Source organism: Pelmatolapia mariae, linkage group LG20, assembly GCF_036321145.2.
Source record: "Pelmatolapia mariae isolate MD_Pm_ZW linkage group LG20, Pm_UMD_F_2, whole genome shotgun sequence".
NCBI classification, from domain to species: domain Eukaryota; kingdom Metazoa; phylum Chordata; class Actinopteri; order Cichliformes; family Cichlidae; genus Pelmatolapia; species Pelmatolapia mariae.
In genome coordinates, this window is record NC_086244.1 from 11,079,457 (window position 1) to 11,106,739 (window position 27,283).

Consider the following 27,283-nt stretch of genomic DNA (forward strand, 5'->3'; position numbering starts at 1 on the left):
CCCCAAAAAAAACAGAACCAACCCAATATCACTCCCGGCCTACAATTTCACCTTGCCTAATTTGTTTTTTTTTTTTTTTATTCAGCGCATGAGACTCAATTTCAGACCCTCTCCATGAGACCTGCGCCTGTGTTCATGAGCTTGTGTTCATGAGCCTGTGTTCATGAGCCTGTGTTCATGCTTATCACACATCTGTCCTCCACAAGCCAGGGAGTTTCGCGTAATACAAGCACTATCCTCTCACGTCGCCTTCTCCACTGGGTCGTATTTCACAGGCCGTGCATCAGGGTTGGCTCCCGCGCCCCGTACACCCACGTTTCCCTCCCCGGATGCCACTCCCGTTTCAATTTTTCTCCTAGTTTCGGGCAGGCTCTATGGCGTTCGTCCATGGGAGGCCGCTGTTAACCCTCATGCTCCCCTTCGGGGCAGCCCCAGACCCCGGGGGTCTCAGAGTACCCCACCCTCAGTAGAGACCGGTGAATGAAAGTGTTAACCCTCATGCTTCCCTTCGGGGCAGCCCCAGACCCCGGGGGTCCCAGAGTACCCCAACCTCAGTAGAGACCGGTGAATGAAAATGTTAAAAAAAACCAGAATGATCATTTGGGGTCGAAGAGTGCCCCAGAGCGATTCTAATGGGTTCGTCAGGGGATCGGGAAAGAAAACGTAGCACTTGGGGACCACGCACAGAAGCTGCTGTGGCACCATGGGGGTCATTGATACCCCAGTACATGAAAATGAAGCATAATCACAATAATAATAATAATAATGATAATAATAATAATAATAATAATAATAATAATAATAATAATGAGAAGAAGAAGAAGAAGAAGAAGAAGAATACAACACACAGATGCTTCTGAGTTTTATTTTATTTTATTTGAAATTACACTCACGATACAACTGAGGCAATCTGGAAGGCAAAATAAAAGTCAACAACGGGGTTGAATCAGCCTTTCAAGAAAAACGAATCTCAGTAGATATGTCAAGAACAGGTTTACATGAAAAAAAAAGAAGGTTTACATTAAAAAAATATCAACAAACTGTCTGTGTTTCAGGCACTCGGTGCTGTACAGTGCCTCTGGTGGCTGTGAATACATGATATAAATCTCACTGTAGGATGCGTGCATTGAAAGAATCAGCCTTTTGTTACAAACGAATCTCAGTAATCTCCTTTGTAACACTCTGTGACCAGCCGCAGCTGGCCGATTTTCACCACATCCTCTCCCACCAGTTTGTCGCCCTCTGCCTCTTTTCTGAGACAGCTGTCGGTGAGAGACTCGGGCGAAACGTCCTCTTTGAAAGCGTACGCATCCCCCAGGATGGTGTTTCCGGACGCACTCTTTCTCGAGCCTGTTTTACCGACCAGAAGGAGTCTCAGTTCTTCACGGGTCGCAGAGCCTGCGGTGTTGGGGAAACGATGGTTACATTTGAATCATTCTAGAAAAAAACAAAACAAAACATGAAACACTACGTTACACTAGGCTATTCTTTTGTTATCTTTGTATCGATGTTGACAGCAAGCAGTTTGTCTACATAAAGCGAGTACCACAAGCAGCACACAACCCTGGGATTGCACTTTACCTTTGTATCGATGATGACAGCGAGCAGTTTGCCCACGTAACGCGAGTAGCACAAGCAGCACACGTCCCTGAATCCGGCCTTTGGTCGCCAACATTTTCAGTAAGCTAAGAAAAGGAGAAAGGAAAAAGAGGTGAAATTAAGGCACATTCAGGGAAAGTCTTTCAGATCAGATTACCAAGTTAAACCACACTGAAAATACGCGTTGAATAAACCATGACCCCAAACTGGTCGGTTGTCCCACGTGTTTCCCCGTAGCTACTCCGGGCGCGCACACAATGAGCCCTGGTTTCGCGACGCAGGCGTAGCAACAACCTCCTTCTCCTCCTCACTGCCTCGTGTGTGTGTGTGTGTGTGTGTGTCTGTGTGTGTGTGTGTGTGTGTGTGTGTGTAGGAGGTACTGGGTTCCTCAAAAATGGTGGTGTTCGCGTAACCCGCCCTCCGCAGACCTAAGCGTACGCTACCGAGGCACTTGAGAACGATGTAGAGGGAGCAAGGATGAGGAGGAGGCAAGGAGTGTCTGAAGTCCAAACGGAGGGCGGTGTTCGCGTAGTAGGCAGGCCACAGAGCTGCTCTTTCACTAGCGAGGGGCTTGAGAAAGATGTAGAGGGAGTAAGGAGTACGAGGAGAAACGGAGAGCCCGATGTCCAACTAGAGGGCGGTGTTCGCGAAACCGGCCATCCGCAGGCCTAAGCATACGCTCGCGAGGAGCATAAATGGAGGGCCATGTTCACGTAATGGGTAGGCCAAACGGCTGCTCTTTCACTAGCGAGGCACTTGAGAACAATGAGAGGGAGCAAGGAGGAGGAGGAGACACGGAGAGCCCGAGGTCCAACTGGAGGGCGGTGTTCACGTAATAGGCAGGCAAAACAGCTTCGCTTTCACTAGCGAGGCACTTGAGAACGATGTAGAGGGAGCGAGGAGGACGAGGAGCAACGGAGAGCCCGAGATCCAACTGGAGGGCGGTGTTCGCGTAATAGGAAGGCCAAACAGCTTCTCTTTTACTAGCGAGGCGCTTGAGAACGATGTAGAGGGAGCGAGGAGGACGAGGAGCAACGGAGAGCCCGAAATCCAACTGGAGGGCGGTGTTCGCGTAATAGGAAGGCCAAACAGCTTCTCTTTCACTAGCGAAGTGCATGAGAACGAAGAAGAAGGAGCGAGGAGGACGAGGAACAACGGAGAGCCCGAGGTCCAACTAGAGGGCGGTGTTCGCGAAACCGGCCATCCGCAGACCTAAGCGTACGCTCGTGAGGAGCATAAACGGAGGGCGGTGTTCGCGTAATGGGCAGGCCAAACAGCTGCGCTTTCACTAGCGAGGCGCTTGAGAAGGATGTAGAGGGAGCAAGGAGGACGAGGAGCAACGGAGAGCCCGAGATCCAACTGGAGGGCGGTGTTCGCGTAATAGGAAGGCCAAACAGCTTCTCTTTTACTAGCGAGGCGCTTGAGAACGATGTAGAGGGAGCGAGGAGGACGAGGAGCAACGGAGAGCCCGAAATCCAACTGGAGGGCGGTGTTCGCGTAATAGGAAGGCCAAACAGCTTCTCTTTCACTAGCGAAGTGCATGAGAACGAAGAAGAAGGAGCGAGGAGGACGAGGAACAACGGAGAGCCCGAGGTCCAACTAGAGGGCGGTGTTCGCGAAACCGGCCATCCGCAGACCTAAGCGTACGCTCGTGAGGAGCATAAACGGAGGGCGGTGTTCGCGTAATGGGCAGGCCAAACAGCTGCGCTTTCACTAGCGAGGCGCTTGAGAAGGATGTAGAGGGAGCAAGGAGGACGAGGAGCAACGGAGAGCCCGAGGTCCAACTGGAGGGCGGTGTTCGCGTAATAGGCCCTCCACAGACCTCAGCCTACTCTCGCGAGGAGCATAAACCGAGGGCGGTGTTCGTGTACTAGGCAGGCCAAACACCTTCTCTTTCACTAGCGAGGCGCATGAGAACGAAGGAGAAGGAGCAAGGAGGACGCGGAGCAACGGAGATCCCGAGGTCCTCACCGAAGGGGGTGTTCGCGAAACCCGCCCTCCGCAGACATAAGCGTATGCTAGCGAGGAGCATAAACAGAGGGCGGTGTTCGCGTAATGGGCAGGCCAAACAGCTGCGCTTTCACTAGCGAGGCACTTGAGAATGATGGAGAGAAAGCAAGGAGGACATGGAGGCACGGAAAGCCCGAGGTCCTCACCGAAGGGGGGTGTTCGCGAAACCGGCCCTCCGGAGACCTAAGCGTACGCTAGCGAGGAGCATCTGAATGATGTAGAGGGAGCAAGGATGAGGAGGAGGCAAGGAGTGTCTGAAGTCCAAACGGAGGATGGTTTGGACTTCAAACCATCGAGGAGCAGACGAGGAGCAACGGAGAGCCCGAGGTCCTCACTCAGGCCCATTTACGCGTAACCCAAGGCCCATCCGGCAAAGCGCTCACCTGCGAGGAGCAGGAGAACGGAGCAGAAGGAGGTCACAGGACTAGGAGGCAAAGAGAGTCCGAGGTCCTCACTTAGGCCGGTTTACGCGAACACTGCCGAGAAGGAGACGACGATGATGATGATGATGATCTAAAGTTGAGAGTTGTTTTTCTCCGGCGGTTCGGGGTCCTTCCAGACCCCAGTGTTTGTCATCGTAACTTACGAATGTGCATTGGGGTTGCGAAATACCCCATCGCCATTACTAAGGGGTCACAGTGTACCCACGGAGTAGAGAGCACTACCGGTCCTTACTTAGGCCGGTTTACGCGTAACTTGGGGCCCATCCGGCAAGGTGCTCGCCTTCGAGGAGCAGGAGAACGGAGCAGAAGGAGGAAGGAGGACCAGCAGGCAGGGAGAGTCCGAGGTCCTCACTTAGACCGGTTTACGCGTAACCCGGGGCCCGTCCGGCTAAGCCCTACCCTGCGAGGAGAGGGAGAACCGAGGAGCAGGAGGTAGGAGGACTGGGATGCAGGAGGCGTCCGAGGTCCTCGCTTAGGCTGGTTTACGCGAACACTGCCCTCTGCAAAGCTAAGCGTACTCTAACGAGGAGCGTGACAAGGATGTAGAGGGATCAAGGAGGACGAGGATGCACGGAGAGCCCGAGGTCCAACTGGAGGGCGGTGTTCGCGTAATAGGCAGGCCAAACAGCTGCTCTTTCACTAGCGAGGCACAGGAGAATGATGGAGAAGGAGCAAGGAAGACGAGGAGCAACGGAGAGCCCGAGGTCCTCACTTAGGCCCATTTACACGTAACCCGAGGCCCATCCGGCAAAGCGCTCACCTGCGAAGAGCGGGAGAATGGAGCAGAAGGAGGTCGCAGGATGGAGAGGCAGGGAGAGTCCGAGGTCCTCACTTAGGCCGGTTTACGCGAACACTGCCGAGAAGGAGACATTGATGATGATGATGATGATGATGATGATGATGATGATCTGAAGTTGAGAGTTGTTTGCTCCGGCGGTTCGGGGTCCCTCCGGACCCCAGTGTTTGCCATCGTAACTTTCGAATGGCGGTTCGGGGTCCCTCCAGACCCCAGTGTTTGCCATCGTAACTTACGAATGTGTATTGGGGTTGCGAAATACCCCATCGTGGGTACGCTTTGACCCCATAGTAATCGTGGAGTAGAGAACATCCCTGCTCCTGTCGAACGCCGTTTTACGCGTAACCCGAGGCCCATCCGGCTAAACGCTCCCCTGTGAGGAGCAGGAGAACGGAGCAGAAGGAGGAAGGAGGACTTGGAGGCAGGGAGAGTCCGAGGTCCTCACTTAGGGCCATTTACGCGAACACTGCCGAGAAGGAGACGACGACGACGATGATGATGATGATGATGATGATGATGATGATCTAAAGTTGAGAGTTGTTTCCTCCGGCGGTTCGGGGTCCCTCCGGACCCCAGTGTTTGCCATCGTAACTCACGAATGGCGGTTCGGGGTCTCTCCAGACCCCAGTGTTTGCCATCGTAACTCACGAATGTGTATTGGGGTTGCGAAATACCCCATCGTGGGTACACTTTGACCCCATAGTAATCGTGGAGTTGAAAACATCCCTGCTCCTCTCGAAGGCCGGTTTACGTGTAACCCGAGGCCCATCCGGCTAAACGCTCCCCTGTGAGGAGCAGGAGAACGGAGCAGAAGGAGGAAGGAGGACTTGGAGGCAGGGAGAGTCCGAGGTCCTCACTTAGGCCCGTTTACGCGAACACTGCCGAGAAGGAGACGACGATGATGATGATGATGATGATGATGATGATGATGATGTGAAGTTGAGAGTTGTTTCCTCCGGCGGTTCGGGGTCTCTCCGGACCCCAGTGTTTGCCATCGTAACTCACGAATGTGTATTGGGGTGGCGAAATACCCCATCGTGGGTACGCTTTGACCCCATAGTAATCGTGGAGTAGAGAACATCCCTGCTCCTCTCGAAGGCCGGTTTACGCGTAACCCGAGGCCAATCCGGCTAAACGCTCCCCTGTGAGGAGCAGGAGAACGGAACAGAAGGAGGAAGGAGGACTTGGAGGCAGGGAGAGTCCGAGGTCCTCACTTAGGCCGGTTTACGCATAACCCGGGGCCCATCCGACAAGGTGCTTGCCTTCGAGGAGCAGCAGAACGGAGCAGAAGGAGGTAGGAGGACTAGCAGGCAGGGAGAGTCCGAGGTCCCCACTTAGGCTGGTTTACGCGAACACTGCCGAGAAGGAGACGATGATGATGATGATGATGATGAAGATGATGATATGAAGTTGAGAGTTGTTGCCGTGGCGCTTGGGGGTCCTTCCAGACCCCAGTGTTTCCCATCGTAACTTACGAACGTGCATTGGGGTTGCGAAATACCCCATCGCCATTACTAAGTGGTCACAGAGTACCCACGGAGTAGAGAGCTACCCCAGTCCTCACTTAGGCCGGTTTATGCGTAAACCGGGGCCCATCCGGCAAGGTGCTCGCCTTCGAGGAGCAGGAGAATGGAGCAGAAGGAGGAAGGAGGACCAGCAGGCATGGAAGGTCCGAGGTCCTCACTTAGGCCGGTTTACGCGTAACCCGGGGCCCGTAAGGCTAAGCCCTACCCTGCGAGGAGCAGGAGAACCGAGGAGCAGGAGGTAGGAGGACTGGGATGCAGGAGGCGTCCGAGGTCCTCACTTAGGCCGGTTTACGCGTAACCCGGGGCCCGTAAGGCTAAGCCCTACCCTGCGAGGAGCAGGAGAACCAAGAGGAAGGAGGTAGGAGGACTAGCAGGCAGGGAGAGTCCGAGGTCCTCACTGAGGCCGGTTTACGTGAACACTCTCGAGAAGGAGACGATGATGATGATGATGAAGATGATGATGTGAAGTTGAGAGTTGTTGCCTTGGCGCTTGGGGGTCCCTCCAGACCCCAAGGTTTGCCATCGTAACTTACCCGATCGATGGAGGGTTACAGCCGATTAGGTGCCTTTGTCCGACGCTGTGACGAGACCCGCTATAGCAGGGGGTCCACCTGACCCCCATCCGCCCCCACCCCGAGCCGGGGCCCTGTTTCGCGACGAGACCTGGGTCTGCGCTGCCGGGGTCTGTGTGACCCCCCCCACCCCCCTCCCTTTTTTTTTTTTTTTTTGGTCCAGGGCGCACAAGGGTTAAGGGATCGAGCGCCTGAAACACGGACAGTTTGTTGATATTGTAAAAAAAAATTCAGCCACAGGGGGGCGTTTTAAAAACGCACTCCCCTGTTGCGCATGTCCCTAATGGTATGCCCCCCCGTGCATCATCATTTCCCTCCGCGGATACCACGCCCATTTAAATTTTTCTCCTAGTTTCGTGCAGGCTCTATCATGTTCGTCCACAGGAGGCGCTGTACAGCACCGAGCGCCTGAAACACGGACAGTTTGTTGATATTGTAATAAAAAATACAGTCACAAGGGGGCATTTTAAAAACGCACTACCCTATTGCGCATGTCACTAATGGCTGGCCCCAAATGTAACCACATGTCGCCTGCTTTCCAATCAACTATCTGAAAGTGTACGAATATACGCAGCGATACTTTCCTGATACCTTGTTTGCGTGAGTGTGAGAGTATGGATCCTTATGATTATAACCATGAATGTTTGTAACATCTTACAGAAAGTGGCCTATGTAGCTGATATGTTGAGCACAACACACCCTTTAAGCGTAATCGCTTTCAATGCATGGAATAGTTTTCATGTATCAAAGAATCTATGCGTAGTGTTGTACAGCACTGGTGATTCAAATCAAATCAAATCAAATCACTTTTATTGTCACATCACATGTGCAGGTACACTGGTACAGTACATGTGAGTGAAATTCTTGTGTGCGAGCTTCACAAGCAACAGAGTTGTGCAAAATACAATAATGTAAAACAAGCAAAATATAAAAATGGCTAATCTAAAAAGTAATAAATATATGTACAATATGTAAAGGTATATACATTACTGAATGTGTATACTAAATATGTTTTTCTACGTGTGTGTGTTTGAGTGTGTATATAGTATGTATATACATGTTTTACAAATGAAATAAAGCAAACAATAAAATAAGATATATAAAATATACAGAGGTTGGTATGTGCAAAACAGTGGTATTTATATACAGTATGGAGTGCATAATGTTGAAGTTCCAGTAGTGAGGGTGAGGTGTCTATGAAGTGTTCAGCAGTCTGATGGCATGATGGAAAAAGCTGTCTCTCAGTCTGCTGGTATGGGACCGGATGCTGCAGAACCTCCTTCCTGATGGTAGTAGTCTGAACAGTTTATGGCTGGGGTGACTGGAGTCCTTGATGATCCTCTCCGCTTTCCTCAGGCACCGCTTCCTGTAGATGTCTTGGAGGGAGGGAAGCTCACCTCCAATTATCCGTTCAGAGCACCGCACCACTCTCTGGAGAGCTTTGCGGTTGTGAGCGGTGCTGTTGCCGTACCAGGTGGTGATGCATCCAGTGAGGATGCTCTCAATGGCACAGCGATAGAAGGTCCTGAGGATGCGGGGGCTCATGCCGAATCTCTTCAGTCTCCTGAGAAAGAAGAGGCGCTGCTGCGCCTTCTTCACTGTTTTGTTTATGTGTACTGACCACGTAAGATCCTCAGCCAGATGTACACCAAGGAAGCGGAAGCTGCTCACTCTCTCCACAGCGGCGCCGTTGATGGTGATGGGGGTGTGTACTCCTCTGCACCTCCGGTCCACTATCAACTCCTTTGTCTTTGCGACGTTGAGGGTGAGATGGTTGTCTTGACACCAGTGGGTCAGGGCGCTGACCTCCTCCCTGTAGGCCGTCTCATCACCGTTGGTAATAAGACCCACCACTGTAGTGTCGTCCGCAAACTTCACAATGATGTTGGAGTTTCTAGTGGCCGTCCAGTCGTAGGTGTAGAGTGAGTACAGGAGAGGGCTCAGTACACACCCCTGTGGAGCACCAGTGTTCAGTGTGATGGGGGATGAGGTGGTGCTGCCCAGTCTGACCACTTGGCGTCTGTCAGACAGGAAGTTAAGGATCCAGCTGCAGAGGGAGCTGCTCAGTCCTAGATCCTGCAGTTTCCTGTCCAGCTTCGAGGGAACGATGGTGTTGAATGCTGAGCTGTAATCTACAAACAGCATTCTCACATACGTGTCTCTCTTCTCCAGGTGTGACAGGGCAGCATGGAGTGTCAGGGCTATGGCATCATCAGTGGACCTGTTGTGGCGGTATGCGAACTGTAGAGGGTCCAGTGAGTCGGGTAGTGCAGAGCAGATGAAGTCCCTGACCAGCTTCTCGAAGCATTTGCTCACGATGGGGGTCAGGGCTACGGGTCGCCAGTCGTTCAATGAGGAGATGGTGGAGGATTTGGGTACAGGGACGATGGTGGCCATTTTGAAGCAGGCTGGGACTACAGACAGAGAGAGGGAAAGGTTGAAGATGTGTGTAAACACTCCAGCCAGCTGAGCCGCGCATGACTTGAGGACGCGGCCGGGAATCCCGTCCGGACCAGTAGCTATGAAGAATATGCATTCTTAACCTTGTTTGCTTGCGTGACCATATGTATTCTTAGGAGTATAACCACAAATGTAACCATATGTATTCTTACGATTATAACCACAAATGTAACCACATGTCGCCTGCTTTCAAATAAACTATTTGAAAGTGTACGAATATACACAGGAATACCTTCCTGATAACTTGTTTGCGTGCTTTGAGAGTATGTATTCTTATGTTTGTAACGTCTTACAGAAAGTGGCCTATGTAGCTAATATGTTGAGCACAACACAATACAAATACAGTGGTAATTGTGGCAGTGTAAGCCTTTATTTGAACCCTGTAATAAATTTCAGAAGCAAAGAATCTCAGTCTCATAATTTCATTTGGAAAGGTCTACTTCTGCAAATTCATCGCTAGATTACAAGAAAAAAAACAAGCAAGCGGAGCTGTTGTCAGTCCAAAACACAGACCGATCCTCTGTTCGACGTCTCTGATGTTTTCTCCAGTTCAGAGCAATCTCTCTCAGCTGCAGAGAAACAACAAAACAAGAAAAATGAACAACCTCTAAGTATCTGGTTGTGTTTCATGAAGTACATAGGCTTTCTTCATCCAACCAACTTTTCCCTATCCCTTACCAATCATTGTCGGTCATGCCTTTGAAAGCCTGCCCTTCGTAATAAGCCTTGGATCAGAGATGCTTTATTCCCTGAAATAGTAGCTGCTTGAAATTCAAAGTCACTAAATGAAGCTCCTCTTCCTCACAACCATACACATGTACATACACATGCGGTTAAGACATTATGAGCATCAGAATAAGGCATATCCAAAGTCATCGACATGGTTTTGTGGCGAGCACCTTACTTTTTGTGCCTGTGGAAGCATCGGCTCGTCCTAACTCACATACACTTGAACCCAGAGGTGGTGCTGTCAAAAGCGAACGGTCATTTCTTGTTAAGCTGTTGGTTATTGTCACGATTTGAAACACTCTTCACTTTCTCTGAATGTATTCTCTACAAATTAACGAACGTTGCATCCAATGATTGTACAGTTTATTGTATTTTTGGAAAAAACACCACACATGCACAAAGAAAGACATTTTTATCACGAGTTTTATTGACAACAATAAAAGCGTACAAACAATATGTATCACTCATATTGTTTTTACACTTGGAGAAATCAGGGTTAAAGTGTCGTGTAACGTGTTGATTTCGTCGAGGACTTTTCGTGTTCTCAGGTGCAATACGCTGGTGTCTTCGCTCTCGGAGGTGTCGTCGTTCTCGGAGGTATCCTCGCTCTCTGCGGTTTCTTTGCTCTCGGAGGTGTCCGCATTCTCGGAGGTGTCTGCGCTCTCTGAGGTGTCCTCGTTCTCTGAGTTATCAGTCCTCTCACCGTTGTCGCCCCTCTCAGCTGTGTCGGCGCTCACAGCCGTGTCGGCCCTCCTAGTGTTGTCAGTGCTCTCACCATTGTCTGAGATCTCAGCGGCATCGGACCTCTCCTCTGTATCGGCCCTCTCAGCGGCCTTTTGAGCGGCCTCCAGGGCGCCTAGGCAGATGTAGCCTGTTATCTCTTTCATCATCTTCCACACAGGTTCTATATCCACAACACCTTCTCTCAAGACACGGGCGGTCTCGCTAGGACACTTAGCTGTAGGCTCGACCTTGGTCCTCACTGTGAAATAATGGTCCATTTCATAGGTGAACCACAGTTCGTATCCGTCCTCGGCTAATTCCACGTTGTCAGCATTTGCATATGATTTCGGATAAAGCGGATCACCTGAAGCTTTGCATAACTTATCACGAAAGTCTACGATTGTATTAGCGGTGATATAAAGATCCTTAGCATTATCGCAGTGGTCCTGAGGGTATTTGTGCACATAATGAAGCATAGCCAGACACCAACTGCTTCCGCCACCAGTCATCAACTGTATATACAGAAACCTGTTAGACATAGTGACCTTGAAAGTCACAGTGAACGGATCGGCCGTCTTGGTGAATTCTGCTGGGCCTCTCGGTCAGGAAAACTCTCTCAGTCGGGACTCTCGGTCGGGAAAACTTTCTCGGTTGGGACTCTCGGTCGGGAAAACTTTCTCGGTTGGGACTCTCGGTCGGGAAAACTTTCTCGGTGGGGAAAACTCTTTCGGTCGGGAAAGTTTTGTTGTAAAGAACGGTTTGCCGTTTTGATGGATTCTGTGTAATGTACGTGAAATGACATGTATTCTGTGTGATACAAAAGAAATAAATGTCATGGCAAAGTAATACTTTGGATTTCGTTTGTTTATTTTTCTCGACACATCCATCTACATTTTACATCTTTTACAATGTTAAAAACGATACACATACAAAAGTTGACCATGATTTCCTACAAATGCCTGTGTGGCGTTCAGGACTCATATCTGGCTTAGCAATCATCATTGTGTAAGATGAACCACGGCACTTCAAATACCCATGATAAAATGAAACAATGAAAATGACAGCTGATCTGAAAATACCAACCTGAGTTTGTGGACTCTCGGTCGGGAAAACTTTCTCGGTCGGGACTCTCGGTCGGCAAAAGTCTCTCGGTCGGGACTCTCGGTCGGGAAAACTTTCCCGGTCGGGACTCTCGGTTGGGAAAACTCTCTCGGTCGGGACTCTCGGTCGGGAAAACTTTCTCGGTCGGGAAAACTTTCTCGGTGGGGAAAACTCTTTCGGTCGGGAAAGTTTTGTTGTAAAGAACGGTTTGCCGTTTTGATGGATTCTGTGTAATGTACGTGAAATGACATGTATTCTGTGTGATACAAAAGAAATAAATGTCATGGCAAAGTAATACTTTGGATTTCGTTTGTTTATTTTTCTCGACACATCCATCTACATTTTACATCTTTTACAATGTTAAAAACGATACACATACAAAAGTTGACCATGATTTCCTACAAATGCCTGTGTGGCGTTCAGGACTCATATCTGGCTTAGCAATCATCATTGTGTAAGATGAACCACGGCACTTCACATACCCATGATAAAATGAAACAATGAAAATGACAGCTGATCTGAAAATACCAGCCTGAGTTTGTGAAACACACTGCCTGTTTGAAAACTTCCTCATTTGGACTCTCGGTCGGGAAAACTCTCTCGGTCGGGACTCTCGGTCGGGAAAACTTTCTCGGTCGGGACTCTCGGTCGGGAAAACTTTCTCGGTCGGGACTCTCGGTCGGGAAAAGTCTCTCGGTCGGGACTCTCGGTCGGGAAAACTTTCCCGGTCGGGACTCTCGGTCGGGAAAACTCTCTCGGTCGGGACTCTCGGTCGGGAAAACTTTCTCGGTCGGGAAAACTTTCCCATTTTCATGGATTCTGTGTAATGTACGTGAAATGGCATGGATTTTGTGTGATGCAAAAGAAATAAATGTCAAGTCAAAGTTATACTTTGGATTTCGTTTTTTTTATTATTCTCAACACAGTCATCTACATTTGACATCTTTTACAATGTTAAAAACGATACAGATACAAAAGTTGACCATGATTTCCTACAAATGCCTGTGTGGCGTTCAGGACTCATATCTGGCTTAGCAATCATCATTGTGTAAGATGAACCACGGCACTTCACATACCCATGATAAAATGAAACAATGAAAATGACAGCTGATCTGAAAATACCAGCCTGAGTTTGTGAAACACACTGCCTGTTTGAAAACTTCCTCATTTTGACTCTCGGTCGGGAAAACTCTCTCGGTCGGGAAAACTTTCTCGGTCGGGACTCTCGGTCGGGAAAACTCTCTCGGTCGGGACTCTCGGTCGGGAAAACTTTCTCAGTCGGGAAAACTTTCTCGGTCGGGACTCTCGGTCGGGAAAACTTTCTCGGTCGGGACTCTCGGTCGGGAAAACTTTCTCGGTGGGGAAAACTCTTTCGGTCGGGAAAGTTTTGTTGTAAAGAACGGTTTGCCGTTTTGATGGATTCTGTGTAATGTACGTGAAATGACATGTATTCTGTGTGATACAAAAGAAATAAATGTCATGGCAAAGTAATACTTTGGATTTCGTTTGTTTATTTTTCTCGACACATCCATCTACATTTTACATCTTTTACAATGTTAAAAACGATACACATACAAAAGTTGACCATGATTTCCTACAAATGCCTGTGTGGCGTTCAGGACTCATATCTGGCTTAGCAATCATCATTGTGTAAGATGAACCACGGCACTTCACATACCCATGATAAAATGAAACAATGAAAATGACAGCTGATCTGAAAATACCAGCCTGAGTTTGTGAAACACACTGCCTGTTTGAAAACTTCCTCATTTTGACTCTCGGTCGGGAAAACTCTCTCGGTCGGGACTCTCGGTCGGGAAAACTTTCTCGGTCGGGAAAACTTTCTCGGTCGGGACTCTCAGTCGGGAAAACTTTCCCGGTCGGGACTCTCGGTCGGGAAAACTCTCTCGGTCGGGACTCTCGGTCGGGAAAACTTTCTCGGTCGGGAAAACTCTCTCGGTCGGGACTCTCGGTCGGGAAAACTCTCTCGGTCGGGAAAACTCTCTCGGTCGGGACTATTGGTCGGGAAAACTCTCTCGGTCGGGACTCTCGTTTGGGAAAACTTTCTCGGTCGGGAAAACTTTCTCGGTCGGGACTCTCGGTCGGGAAAACTCTCTCGGTCGGGAAAACTTTCTCGGTCGGGAGTCTCGGTCGGGAAAACTCTCGGTCGGGACTCTCGGTCGGGAAAACTTTCTCGGTCGGGACTCTCGGTCGGGAAAAGTCTCTCGGTCGGGAAAAGTGTCTCGGTCGGGAAAAGTGTCTCGGTCGGGACTCTCGGTCGGGAAAACTTTCCCGGTCGGGACTCTCGGTCGGGAAAACTCTCTCGGTCGGGACTCTCGGTCGGGAAAACTTTCTCGGTCGGGAAAACTTTCCCATTTTCATGGATTCTGTGTAATGTACGTGAAATGGCATGGATTTTGTGTGATGCAAAAGAAATAAATGTCAAGTCAAAGTTTTACTTTGGATTTCGTTTTTTTATTATTCTCAACACATTCATCTACATTTGACATCTTTTACAATGTTAAAAACGATACAGATACAAAAGTTGACCATGATTTCCTACAAATGCCTGTGTGGCGTTCAGGACTCATATCTGGCTTAGCAATCATCATTGTGTAAGATGAACCACGGCACTTCACATACCCATGATAAAATGAAACAATGAAAATGACAGCTGATCTGAAAATACCAGCCTGAGTTTGTGAAACACACTGCCTGTTTGAAAACTTCCTCATTTTGACTCTCGGTCGGGAAAACTTTCTCGGTCGGGACTCTTGGTCGGGAAAACTTTCTCGGTCGGCACTCTCGGTCGGGAAAACTCTCTCGGTCGGGACTCTCGGTCGGGAAAACTTTCTCGGTCGGGACTCTCGGTCGGGAAAACTCTCTCGGTCGGGACTCTCGGTCGGGAAAACTTTCTCAGTCGGGAAAACTTTCTCGGTCGGGACTCTCAGTCGGGAAAACTTTGTCGGTCGGGACTCTCGGTCGGGAAAACTTTCTCCGTCGGGACTCTCGGTCGGGAAAAGTCCCTCGGTCGGGAAAGTTTTGGTGTAAAGAAAGGTTTGCTGTTTTGATGGATTCTGTGTAATATTCGTGAAATGGCATGGATTTTGTGTGATGCAAAAGAAATAAATGTCAAGTCAAAGTTATACTTTGGATTTCGTTTTTTATTATTCTCAACACAATCAGCTACATTTTACATCTTTTACAATGTTAAAAACGATACAGATACAAAAGTTGACCATGATTTCCTACAAATGCCTCTGTGGCGTTCAGGACTCATATCTGGCTTAGCAATCATCATTGTGTAAGATGAACCACGGCACTTCACATACCCATGATAAAATGAAACAATGAAAATGACAGCTGATCTGAAAATACCAGCCTGAGTTTGTGAAACACACTGCCTGTTTGAAAACTTCCTCATTTTGACTCTCGGTCGGGAAAACTTTCTCGGTCGGGACTCTTGGTCGGGAAAACTTTCTCGGTCGGCACTCTCGGTCGGCAAAACTCTCTCGGTCGGGACTCTCGGTCGGGAAAACTTTCTCGGTCGGGACTCTCGGTCGGGAAAACTCTCTCGGTCGGGACTCCCGGTCGGGAAAACTTTCTCAGTCGGGAAAACTTTCTCGGTCGGGACTCTCAGTCGGGAAAACTTTGTCGGTCGGGACTCTCGGTCGGGAAAACTTTCTCCGTCGGGACTCTCGGTCGGGAAAAGTCCCTCGGTCGGGAAAGTTTTGGTGTAAAGAAAGGTTTGCTGTTTTGATGGATTCTGTGTAATATTCGTGAAATGGCATGGATTTTGTGTGATGCAAAAGAAATAAATGTCAAGTCAAAGTTATACTTTGGATTTCGTTTTTTATTATTCTCAACACAATCAGCTACATTTTACATCTTTTACAATGTTAAAAACGATACACATACACAAGTTGACCATGATTTCCTACAAATGCTTGTGTGGCGTTTGCAGGCCTGTGTGGCGTTTCATCATTGTGCAAGATGAACCACGGCACAACACTTCACATACCCATGATAAAATGAAACAATGAAAATGACAGCTGGTCTGAAAATACCAGCCTGAGTTTGTGAAAAACACTGCCTGTTTGAAAACTTTCTCATTTGGGACTCTCGGTCGGGAAAACTTTTTCGGTCGGGACAACTCTCTCGGTCGGGACTCTCTGTCGGGAAAACGTTCTCGGTCGGGACTCTCGGTCGGGAAAGTTTTGGTGTAAAGAAAGGTTTGCCGTTTTGATGGATTCTGTGTCCTGTACGTGAAATGGCATGGATTTTGTGTGATGCAAAAGAAATAAATCTCATGGCATCGATCTAAGGCTGAGGGTTCAAAGTTTCATTAATGAGAAATTGTTTCAGTGGGGATAGCATGTCAAAGCCGACCGAGAGTCCCGATCACGAAAGGTTTCCCGACCGAGAGCCGGTCGGGAAAACGCTGCCGGTCGGGAAACTTTGTTAATGTTATATTAGATGATATTGTTGAACAGGAGCTAAGTACCTAGTTGTGAAGCCACGCGTTGGGAAAACGCCGCCCATCAGGAAAGTGCTGCCGGTCGGGAAATGCTGCCGGTCGGGGATGTCGGTCGGGAAAGTGCAGTCCATTGGGAAAACTCTGTAAGCGTGTATGTGTGCGGCTGTTCTGCTCATCTCATAAGACACAAAGTTAATTAAAGAGTTTCAGTTGGGCAACTGGACATGGCACATAATTATCCGCATGACCAGTGGTATCAGAAACCCAGTTACGCGGACCAAAGAAACCGCAGCGTACCTTCTGTACTTTGGAATGTGCAACAAAGGAGAGAATATGAACTCAAACAAGCTCAGCGACACACAGCGAAACACAACTACAGACCCGTCGCTGTTCCGAGAGAAACAGCAAGACAGGACACCAGCGACGATGTCGTTCTCCAGGCAGATCGCTTCCCACGTAAGAGGCCTAGGAACGTGATTGTGGTAAACAACCAAAAAGAGAAATATCTTCGTTTGGACAGAAGAGGTTTTGAGCAGGAGCGAAACCACAACCGCCAGGAAAACTGGCCGGCCGCAGGACCATATCCAATTAAAAGGAATAACAACCGTGTGTACTGCGAACCGGATCGTGTAGCAACTAGACCAGTCGACCAAATAAAACGCGATAGGCGGCAGTACCGCGAAAACGACAACCAGCAAAATATAAGGGATGTCCACAGTGATAAAAGAAAACCACTCTCATCCCGAAGGCTGCAACAGACCACCAGAGAGGTCAGATGGAAGAAACCCATCTCCATCAAGCACCCCGTGCCTACCTCGAGAGTCAGTCTAGATCAAGAGAGCATCAGAATTAAACCTCAACAACAGAAACAACGTCCCAAGAATGATGCGAGACAAACAAGCCTTACACACACGCGTGCTCCGCCGGTGAAGACTTGTAGTTCAAAGAGACCATGGAGAAACGAGAAACAGTTCAACAGCCCACAAACCACCGACTCCGACGATGAGTCTGATTGTGACAAGGAACAAGAAGAAATGCAACCTGTGCAAAACGTGCGTTTGAGTTCCTCTGATTCCAGTTCATCGAGTTCGAGTTCGTCTAGTTCCTCAGATTCCGATTCCTCTGAATCAGAAACCAAAGATGCACAGAGACCACCATATTATCCTGAAAGAAATAGTAGTCCGTGGAATGGAATAAAACGTACCAGCCCTGCTTCCTCTGTTAATGTCACTCAGACCTCAGCGGAACGTACACAAAATCCCCAAAACAAGTACGATGCACTGACAAACACTGCTGAAAGAAACAGTAGTCTGTGGAATGGACTAAAACGTAACAGCCCTGCTTCCTCTGTTAATCTCACTCGGCCCTCAGCTGAACGTGAACAAACAGCAAAAAACAAGTGCCATTCGCCGACAAACAACACTCCAATAATGAACGCACAAAAAAAAGCTTGCGTGTCATCACGTAACCCATCAGCTCAACAATCTCGGATAGAGCACAAGAGCACCAACAACAGCCAACACAGCCAAAAAAAGAAACAGAAGACCAAAGTCACTTCCTGGCCAAGTTCCCTGGCAGAAGGGGCCAACCAACAAAACCTCAAAAACACTACCAATGGACCCCCCTCACCAGGAAAGCCTGTGAACAGCCCCCCACAAAGTACTCCTAACAAGAAGAAAAGTAAGGGCGCCTCCTCACCAAGTACAGGTGTAAGCGTCCCATCGCGTAACCCTCAACGGGTGAGGCTGAAACGCTGGAATACAAAAACCAACCAAACACCCTGTAAAAGAACAACGAAAACCAAACTTGTGGTAACTACAACGCCTCCGCAAAAAACACAGTGTGTGCTCAGCAAGTCATCACCCACTGCACCAAAAGGCCAAATGGAGAACCTCGACTTGAAAATGGACGAGATTCCTCCTGAGATAGACCCCGCTGAAACAGCGCACGAAACCACCACCATTGGAGATACTCAGGTCCATGATAACACTGAGATACAGATGTTGCGCGATCCAAAGGAGGACGCTAATTGCATATCCGAGCGTCACGGCGAACCCGCACTTGGAAACTGCGAGACCGGCAGTCTAGCCCCGCTTCAAGGTGATATGCCAACTGAAGGCGGTCACAACTCGGGTCACGACATCGACTTGATCAGCGCTGCAAAAACCCAAGCGCTAATCCAGGTGTTAAATAACAATAACCCATCATACCTGTCAGAAGGTACCTCACGACAAGTTACAACGCAGCAGCAACAAAGCGCAGGTCCAGAGTCTGCAGATCTCTTAGCTGAGGAGACAATCAGAGCCAATGAAAGTTTGTAAGTCAATCATTTTGCATAACATAACCCAACTGATCTGTATCAAAGGTAAACTAATGCTGTTTTTAAAAAAAAATTGTACAGGTTCCATAACAATAACCCATCATACCCGTCAGAAGGTACCTCACGACAAGTTACAACGCAGCAGCAGCAACAAAGCGCTGGCCCAGAGTCTGCAGATCCCTCAGCTGAGGAGACAAAAGGAGCCACTGAAAGTTTGTAAGTCAATCATTTTGCATAACATAACCCAACTGATCTGTATCAAAGGTAAACTAATGCTGTTTTTAAAAAAAAATTGTACAGGTTCCATAACAATAACCCATCATACCCGTCAGAAGGTACCTCACGACAAGTTACAACGCAGCAGCAGCAACAAAGCGCTGGCCCAGAGTCTGCAGATCCCTCAGCTGAGGAGACAAAAGGAGCCACTGAAAGTTTGTAAGTCAATCATTTTGCATAACATAACCCAACTGATCTGTATCACAGGGAAACTAATGCTGTTTTTTTTAAAAAACAAATTGTACAGGTTCCACGTAATGGATGAGTTTCAAGAGAGCGCTGCGTACATAAATGACATGCAAGAACATTTCACCCCACTAAATGGTCCACAATTTGCCGACGTGCTCGTGTCGGTAGTGGAAGGGACCTGTAACGCTTATAGTAGCAACGACCAACAAGCCTCGTACCTCTTGCCACCGCATAATGCAGAACCTAGCGCGGATACTCACACTCTGATGATCAGCCATGAAAACTCAGATGGGCTGTCAGTCGAACCCAAACAAACAACCCCCTTTGAAGAACACGTTGGTAAAACAATAACAGAAGAAGCCAGCTCGCACATCCACACCGGGGATGAGTCGACCACTAAAGCATACCGACAATCACCTTCCGACACATCCTTCCTCCCAAGGCTGTCCCGGAGGAGTCCAAATGAAAACTTCCAAGACTGGAACCGAGAGTATCGTGAATTCCTGCAATCCATACTTGAAATGGTGCAAAAGTCCATCAGATGCACAGTCTGCGAATGCACATTCAACAATACTGTACTCTGCAGTAATTACATCATCAAGTTAAACCGACCAGTTCAGTGCGCCTGTGGTTGTGTGATATGCTCACTGTGTTACACCAAAGACCGAGGTTGTGTTAAGCACAAGATAGTATCAAAACGCGCTACTGTCAACGTTACAGCTAGTCAGCTGGCTAACATAGCTGAAGCCGATGCTCAGTGGGATCTACAGCTAGATAACACAGCTCCATTTAGGACCGAGATCAACAGAAGCGTACAAGATATTATACACCTGCACCGCAGCGCTCCCACCGTAGACGAATTGAAACAAGGTTAGTTGTGAAAGTGTTGTCTTGTGTGTCTATGCTATCCACTGCGAGCGATGTTCATATTTTCGTATGTTTTCTTTTTTTTTCTGTTTAAGCTTTCGAGAGTTTGATCAACGCACAAGATGTGACGGCCTTCAGGAACTGGCTCAACTCCCCCATGCCGCTGCAGTCGGCGTACAGATACGTGTGTATACCGCACGTTCCAGGCTTCTGGGATCACATCGTGGTGGGATGCAACGTGCCCAACACAGAAGCTATCCTAGCCTCTGATGTACACACACCAAGATTGTTTGATGTTAACATGGGTGCCGTAGACTTTCATTGGTGTTGTTTTGTATTCGTTGACCGCGTTATCCTGGCCATGTGGTGCTCCACGAGAAATAATGACACTGGTGTCATCCTACTGCCAATCACCGACAGAGCCGACAATCGAGTACGGACTTTGACATCGTCTAAGGAGTTTAACTCTATGGTGTACTATCTACATAGATGGGTTTGTGTGAATTACGGCAAAGGAACCTTAGACCTTGTCAAGGTCGTATTCGATTGCATGCCTTCCGAGAGTCCCACTTTTGCTCATTTCATCTCTATGCTCGCAGCTAAAACTGGCATGGATGCAACTGTGCCTCAGATTAAACAGCAAAGAACAGAGACAGATTTAAGCTATGCCATTGACCTCAGGTACCCAGAGCAGCTATTTAGTCAACCCCCTGACTATCTGGATGGAGATCCTAAGATCGACATCACACACGAGTTTGGGTGTAATCGTGTTATGGCACTTCATATGCCTCAGGTCTATACTTGCAATGATGACTTACTCAGACCTCTGTGATAACTGGGAATTGTTGAAAGTGTTTGTTTGTAATTTTGATATGGTGCTCGTAATCGTGTTACGGTGCTTCATATGCCTAAGGTCTGTACTCACTATGATGACTTACTACTGGGACCATTGTGATAACTGGGAATTGTTGAAGTGTTTGTTTCTGTTACATTTCTCGTCAATGATGACTTACTACTGGGACCACTGTGATAACTGGGAATTGTTGAAGTGTTTGTTTCTGTTACATTTCTCGTCACGTGTGTACTTTTATCTAACACTGGTGTACCTTGGGAAACTTTTTTGTACATTTACATTTCAATAATGTGAAATCACCATATATGAACTTTGTTAGTGTTCACAGAATGTATTATCTAAATCATGAAGCTTTTACTTGTTTCTGTCTTACACGTATTTTGATCAACACTGTAGTCGAACTCTTGATGATGGGAGGGATCCGAGGTCATTATGATACCCACCAGAAGTATCCAGTTCATAAGGAAAGACCGTCATGTATAACATTTTATATTTCTTACAGCAGGTCTTACTGGATGTCTTACATCTCTTGCACTTGATCTCTTTTGTTTTGTATTTTGCACTGCCTTTTACATTTACATATATGCCTTGCATGTCATTAAAGGTGTTACAAGAACTCTTATATTGTATGGTTGTTTGTACTTGACGACAAAAGCCTTGATCGTGTGAAACATGCGAAGTACACGAATGTGTTCCTCTGAGACAGAGGACCATGACAAAAGCTACTACGCTTTATAATTCTGGATGGTACACTGAACAGCATCACATTCACTGACACGGGCACACATCTTAAATCTGTGCAATACACAAAATCTACATACATAGGTAAAATTGCGCTCTTGCGTCGGGCAACATACTGTCGGTTGGGAGATTATCTCTCGGTCCGGATATTATTTTTTTTTTGTTTTGGCCTCTTATGGGGTATGCATATAAAATGTCAGCACAGCACACAACTGAACAGTTATATCATTCAACTTCACAAGAGTTAGTTGGTGTACGCCTGGATCATCTACTGTAGTTCTGGGATGGAACTTTCATGGAAATTTCGCATCTCACACTACCTGAGCAAAAATCGAAATGATTTCGAGTGGTTATTGAAAACACTGAGTGAAGACCAAGGATGTCTCAATGAAAAACAGCAGGATTTCGTCAAGCGTGCGTTTAAGAAACACAAACATGAGACTGAGCACATGCTACATCCCGAGTGTCTGATCTCCAAACTGTCCAGGTTCATGGGCACAAAGGATGCAGAAACGATGATCATGGGCATGTTTGAATCATTAAAAACCGATGCTGTGACATCACACAAGGATTACAACGTCACATGTCCTCTTGAACTGAAAATCCAAGGAGAACTTGACTACATCGATGAGAAACAAGCGTTGTGTCATGTGTTCTCCATGCTGAGCGCGAATGAGCTATGTCGAGTGAAGAAGCTGTTGTCATGGAGGATTGTGCAACGAGAGGCCAGCATTCCCTATGGTACTATGGAATTGATGAGCAGCTACCAACTGGCTGAAAAGGTCACAAATCACTTTTATGGCATGCACAAATGTATCATGTTCGCGATCCTAATCCTTTTGGATCGCAAGGATCTGATGCCGGGGTTGGATATCCCGGAGGAGACACATCTGGTCATCTGGGAAAAATGACTGTTGTGACAAACATTTGCTGACATTGTTACGTTTGTACCAAGAACCTGTGGTGACATGAATGAAGACTGCCTGAGAAAGGACCAAGGACTCTATCCTTCGCATGAATCAGATTTCGTTTCATCAAAGAAAAGCGGTAGCAAGAGAAACCATTCTAAATACCGCAAGGCCATAACTAAGCACCACAGAGAAGCTCAACCCGTAAAGTTGTCTTCTTATGATTCCGATTCAGGCTCCGATTCACCGAAGACTCGACATAAAAGACACAGACCGAGCGCCGACATTTCTACATCCATCTCACCTCAACCAGGCTGCAGCTACGGCGCTGAAGCAGAAGTTTCCGAGGCACCCCCGTGCATGACTGCGTGTTCGGAGTCTGACACAGACCCCGATACAGACTCTTACGATTTTCATGTGAATATGTGAGTTGGTCCACTATGTCAGCTGTGTCTAGGAAAAGAAAAACGTGCCCTGGTCCACAGAGCAATGTCATGATAAAATATTCAGAGTCTCTTGTGAGAGGAATGGATGTTAGTCAAATATCAGAACCTTGTTCAAATAGAGTACCCACCGCAATGCATTCGGATTACGGGGAACCCGAGGCGAAGCGTGTACGCTCGACCGATGATAATGTGATTGTCAAATACCTCGAAGAAAAGTAAAGAGCTTGCATGTCATATTAACATTTGCTGGGTTTTTTTGTGTGTAGCTACGCCACAATGATGTGAGATAATAAAACAAGACAAAAGACCTGGTTTGTTTGATTGTTATCATTTATTCACATGCAACAGGTTACACTACACTCATGTGGTTCATAACATACATGGTTTATTCACAAGTAGGTAGTAGTCGTAGTAGTAGTGATATGCACATCAGCGTGTATCGTCTCATTGTTGTCAACCTACAATATCACAACTGGTGGTTACACTACACTCACATTGCTTATAACATACATGGTTTATTCACAAGTAGGTAGTAGTCATGCAGAGAGAGGGTGTGTGTGTGTGTGTGGAATACATAATGAATGCGGGCAGCTCCTTTCAGTCTATTGTGGGAGCGTTGAAACTCGATTTCCACGCTCTCTTTTCTGCAGAATCACTTTACTAATTGTAAAATTGACTTTTCACCTCCGACACGAAAACAGAAAAACTGAGACTGACTGTAACCTGCAGACTGTGGGGGAGAGAGAGGGGAGAGGGGAAAGTGCAAAGGTTTTTGGAGAAATTTACAAAACCCAAAACTAATAATAAAAAACAGATCAAATTCAGTTCCTCTCATTTCCAGTCCATCCGTAGAAGCACGACGATGATGATGGTGATGAGGAGAAGGAGGTGTGAGTAAGGCAAATAGCGGCTCTCAGTCTTATTCCAGCGGGACCTCCGGGCTCATGGATCAGTAGATGCCCGGCACGAAGCTGCGGAAGCCGTACAGCGCGTCCTGCCGCAGGCAGCTGTAGTCCTCGGGGACGGCGGGGCTGCCCGGGCTGGATGCGCAGTAGGCCGGGGAGGAGGAGGACGAGGAGCCGCTGGAGCTCCAGGAGCAGGCATCGCTGCCCGGGCTAGGGGCCTCGGCTAGGCACGGGCTGAGCAGCACGGGCGGCTCGCCGACCTTACCCGCCTGCAGGTCCGCGATGCGGATGGTCTCGGACAGCGCCCAGATGTAGTTGTGCGCGAACCGCAGAGTCTCGATTTTCGTCAGCTTCGTCTCGTCCGGGAATGAGGGCAGCACGCCGCGCAGCGCGTCCAGCGCGTCATTCAGGTTGTGCATGCGGTTACGCTCGCGGTCGTTGGCTTTCAGGCGCCGGTTCTTCTTCACCACTTGCACCGTCGGGTCGCTGTGCGCGCGACCGCGACGCCGCTGCTTCTTCTGCTGCTGCTCGGGCTGCGGGGACGCGCAGCGCGGGCCGCGGGACTCCTCGTCTTCGCTGTGCGGGAAGAAGTTGCAGCTGTTGCTGTCGATGTCGGAGTAGAGCGAGTCCATGACTGCGGGGAGAGGAGAGGAGGCGTGAGGGATCCACGCAAGAGGAATTCACCTGAAGTCTGTGGCAGTTCGGAGCGGCGCGCGTGTCTCTGCGTGTTTTCTGCTCTGGATCAGCTCGTGCGATCCGGTGAGCCTGGCACACGACCGGCCTCAGCCCGCTTATATAGCGTGCTTGGGACAATGACCGGCCCCCTGCCCCCGCGCCCCCTGTGACCCCCCCCCCCCCCCCCCCCCCCCCGGCCTGGCATTAGCGCGCAAGATGAGGGGATGAATGCTGCGGTAGGTCTGCCCCGTGCCGCGGGAGAAGCTCATTAACATAATGACGCCCGCGGTGTTTGTCCGCCCCGCGCAGAGAAGCGTGCCGGTAATCACGGCCAGCCAATCAGAGCGCGCGGCCGGCCACGCGAACTATACGCAATGCCCCCCCGCGAGACAGAAAGAACCAAACCCACTACGAGAGTTTAAACCAAAAACATGAAAAAAGGTGGAAGAAGAAAGCAGAGGCAGAGAGACCTCCACCTCCTCCACCCCGCCGGGCTGAGACACGCTTCGGAGAATCCATCCATCCATCCTCTGCTCACTGCTCCACAAACAGAAAGAGGAGCAGCAGCAGAAGGAGAAAGGAGCTTCATCCTAACAAAGAAAACTAGTCCTTTCTACCCGGAAGTCTTCGTCACTGTTCGGCTTTTTCCTTAACGTGAAGAGAAACGTCTCAAAGTTTAACTTGCACCTGCTCATTCTGTGCACCTCAGCAGCCATACAAAAAAACTACTGTTCACCTTTAAATCCGACAGACGTGCAACTATGAAGCCTTTCACAATAAAAGTCTGACCACCAACAGCTTTTAAACATAATTATTATGTGCTCCGGACCCCGGGGGTCCCAGAGTACCCCTGGGTCGCATTTCACAGGCCGAGCATCAGGGTTGGCTCCCGCGTGTGGTAACAGACAATACGGTGAAGCGACACGCAGGCTACGCGAAAGCTGTGCTCTGTCCGTGTCCCAGCCTCCACCACACTCTGTTCCGTGTGTGTTTTGCACAACACCCCATCCCCAAAAAAAAAGAACCAACCCAATATCAATCCCGGCCTAATGTTACTTGTTGTACTAGTCAGCATTGTACTTTGTGATATTTCACTGCCCTGCATATATAAAGATTGCATACAATTTCACCTTGCTTAATTTGTTTTTGTTATTTTTTTTTTTATTCAGCGCATGAGACTCAATTTCAGACCCTCTCCATGAGACCTGCGCCTGTGTTCATGAGCTTGTGTTCATGAGCCTGTGTTCATGAGCCTGTGTTCATGCTTATCACACATCTGTCCTCCACAAGCCAGGGAGTTTCGCGTAATACAAGCGCTATCCTCTCACGTCGCCTTCTCCACTGGGTCGTATTTCACAGGCCGCGCATCAGGGTTGGCTCCCGCGTGTGGTAACAGTCAATACGGTGAAGCGACACGCAAGCTACGCGAAAGCTGTGCTCTGTCCGTGTCCCAGCCTCCACCACACTCTGTTCCGTGTGTGTTTTGCACAACCCCCCCCCAAAAAAAACAGAACCAACCCAATATCACTCCCGGCCTACAATTTCACCTTGCCTAATTTGTTTTTTTTTTTTTTTATTCAGCGCATGAGACTCAATTTCAGACCCTCTCCATGAGACCTGCGCCTGTGTTCATGAGCTTGTGTTCATGAGCCTGTGTTCATGAGCCTGTGTTCATGCTTATCACACATCTGTCCTCCACAAGCCAGGGAGTTTCGCGTAATACAAGCACTATCCTCTCACGTCGCCTTCTCCACTGGGTCGTATTTCACAGGCCGTGCATCAGGGTTGGCTCCCGCGCCCCGTACACCCACGTTTCCCTCCCCGGATGCCACTCCCGTTTCAATTTTTCTCCTAGTTTCGGGCAGGCTCTATGGCGTTCGTCCATGGGAGGCCGCTGTTAACCCTCATGCTCCCCTTCGGGGCAGCCCCAGACCCCGGGGGTCTCAGAGTACCCCACCCTCAGTAGAGACCGGTGAATGAAAGTGTTAACCCTCATGCTTCCCTTCGGGGCAGCCCCAGACCCCGGGGGTCCCAGAGTACCCCAACCTCAGTAGAGACCGGTGAATGAAAATGTTAAAAAAAACCAGAATGATCATTTGGGGTCGAAGAGTGCCCCAGAGCGATTCTAATGGGTTCGTCAGGGGATCGGGAAAGAAAACGTAGCACTTGGGGACCACGCACAGAAGCTGCTGTGGCACCATGGGGGTCATTGATACCCCAGTACATGAAAATGAAGCATAATCACAATAATAATAATAATAATGATAATAATAATAATAATAATAATAATAATAATAATAATAATGAGAAGAAGAAGAAGAAGAAGAAGAAGAATACAACACACAGATGCTTCTGAGTTTTATTTTATTTTATTTGAAATTACACTCACGATACAACTGAGGCAATCTGGAAGGCAAAATAAAAGTCAACAACGGGGTTGAATCAGCCTTTCAAGACAAACGAATCTCAGTAGATATGTCAAGAACAGGTTTACATGAAAAAAAAAGAAGGTTTACATTAAAAAAATATCAACAAACTGTCTGTGTTTCAGGCACTCGGTGCTGTACAGTGCCTCTGGTGGCTGTGAATACATGATATAAATCTCACTGTAGGATGCGTGCATTGAAAGAATCAGCCTTTTGTTACAAACGAATCTCAGTAATCTCC

The 27,283-nt window shown here is 48.4% G+C and overlaps 2 protein-coding genes across 6 annotated transcripts in view; both read right to left on the minus strand.

The window, feature by feature from the left end:
- Positions 1-27,283, minus strand: part of LOC134619393 (NACHT, LRR and PYD domains-containing protein 12-like) — a 121,540-nt gene that overhangs the window by 60,847 nt on the left and 33,410 nt on the right. The window lies entirely within an intron of this gene.
- LOC134619421 (neurogenin-1-like) lies at positions 23,931-24,579 on the minus strand. The gene has a single exon (XM_063465264.1). The coding sequence runs from the start codon at positions 24,571-24,573 to the stop codon at positions 23,986-23,988; it is 588 nt and encodes a 195-aa protein (XP_063321334.1). The 5' UTR covers positions 24,574-24,579; the 3' UTR covers positions 23,931-23,985.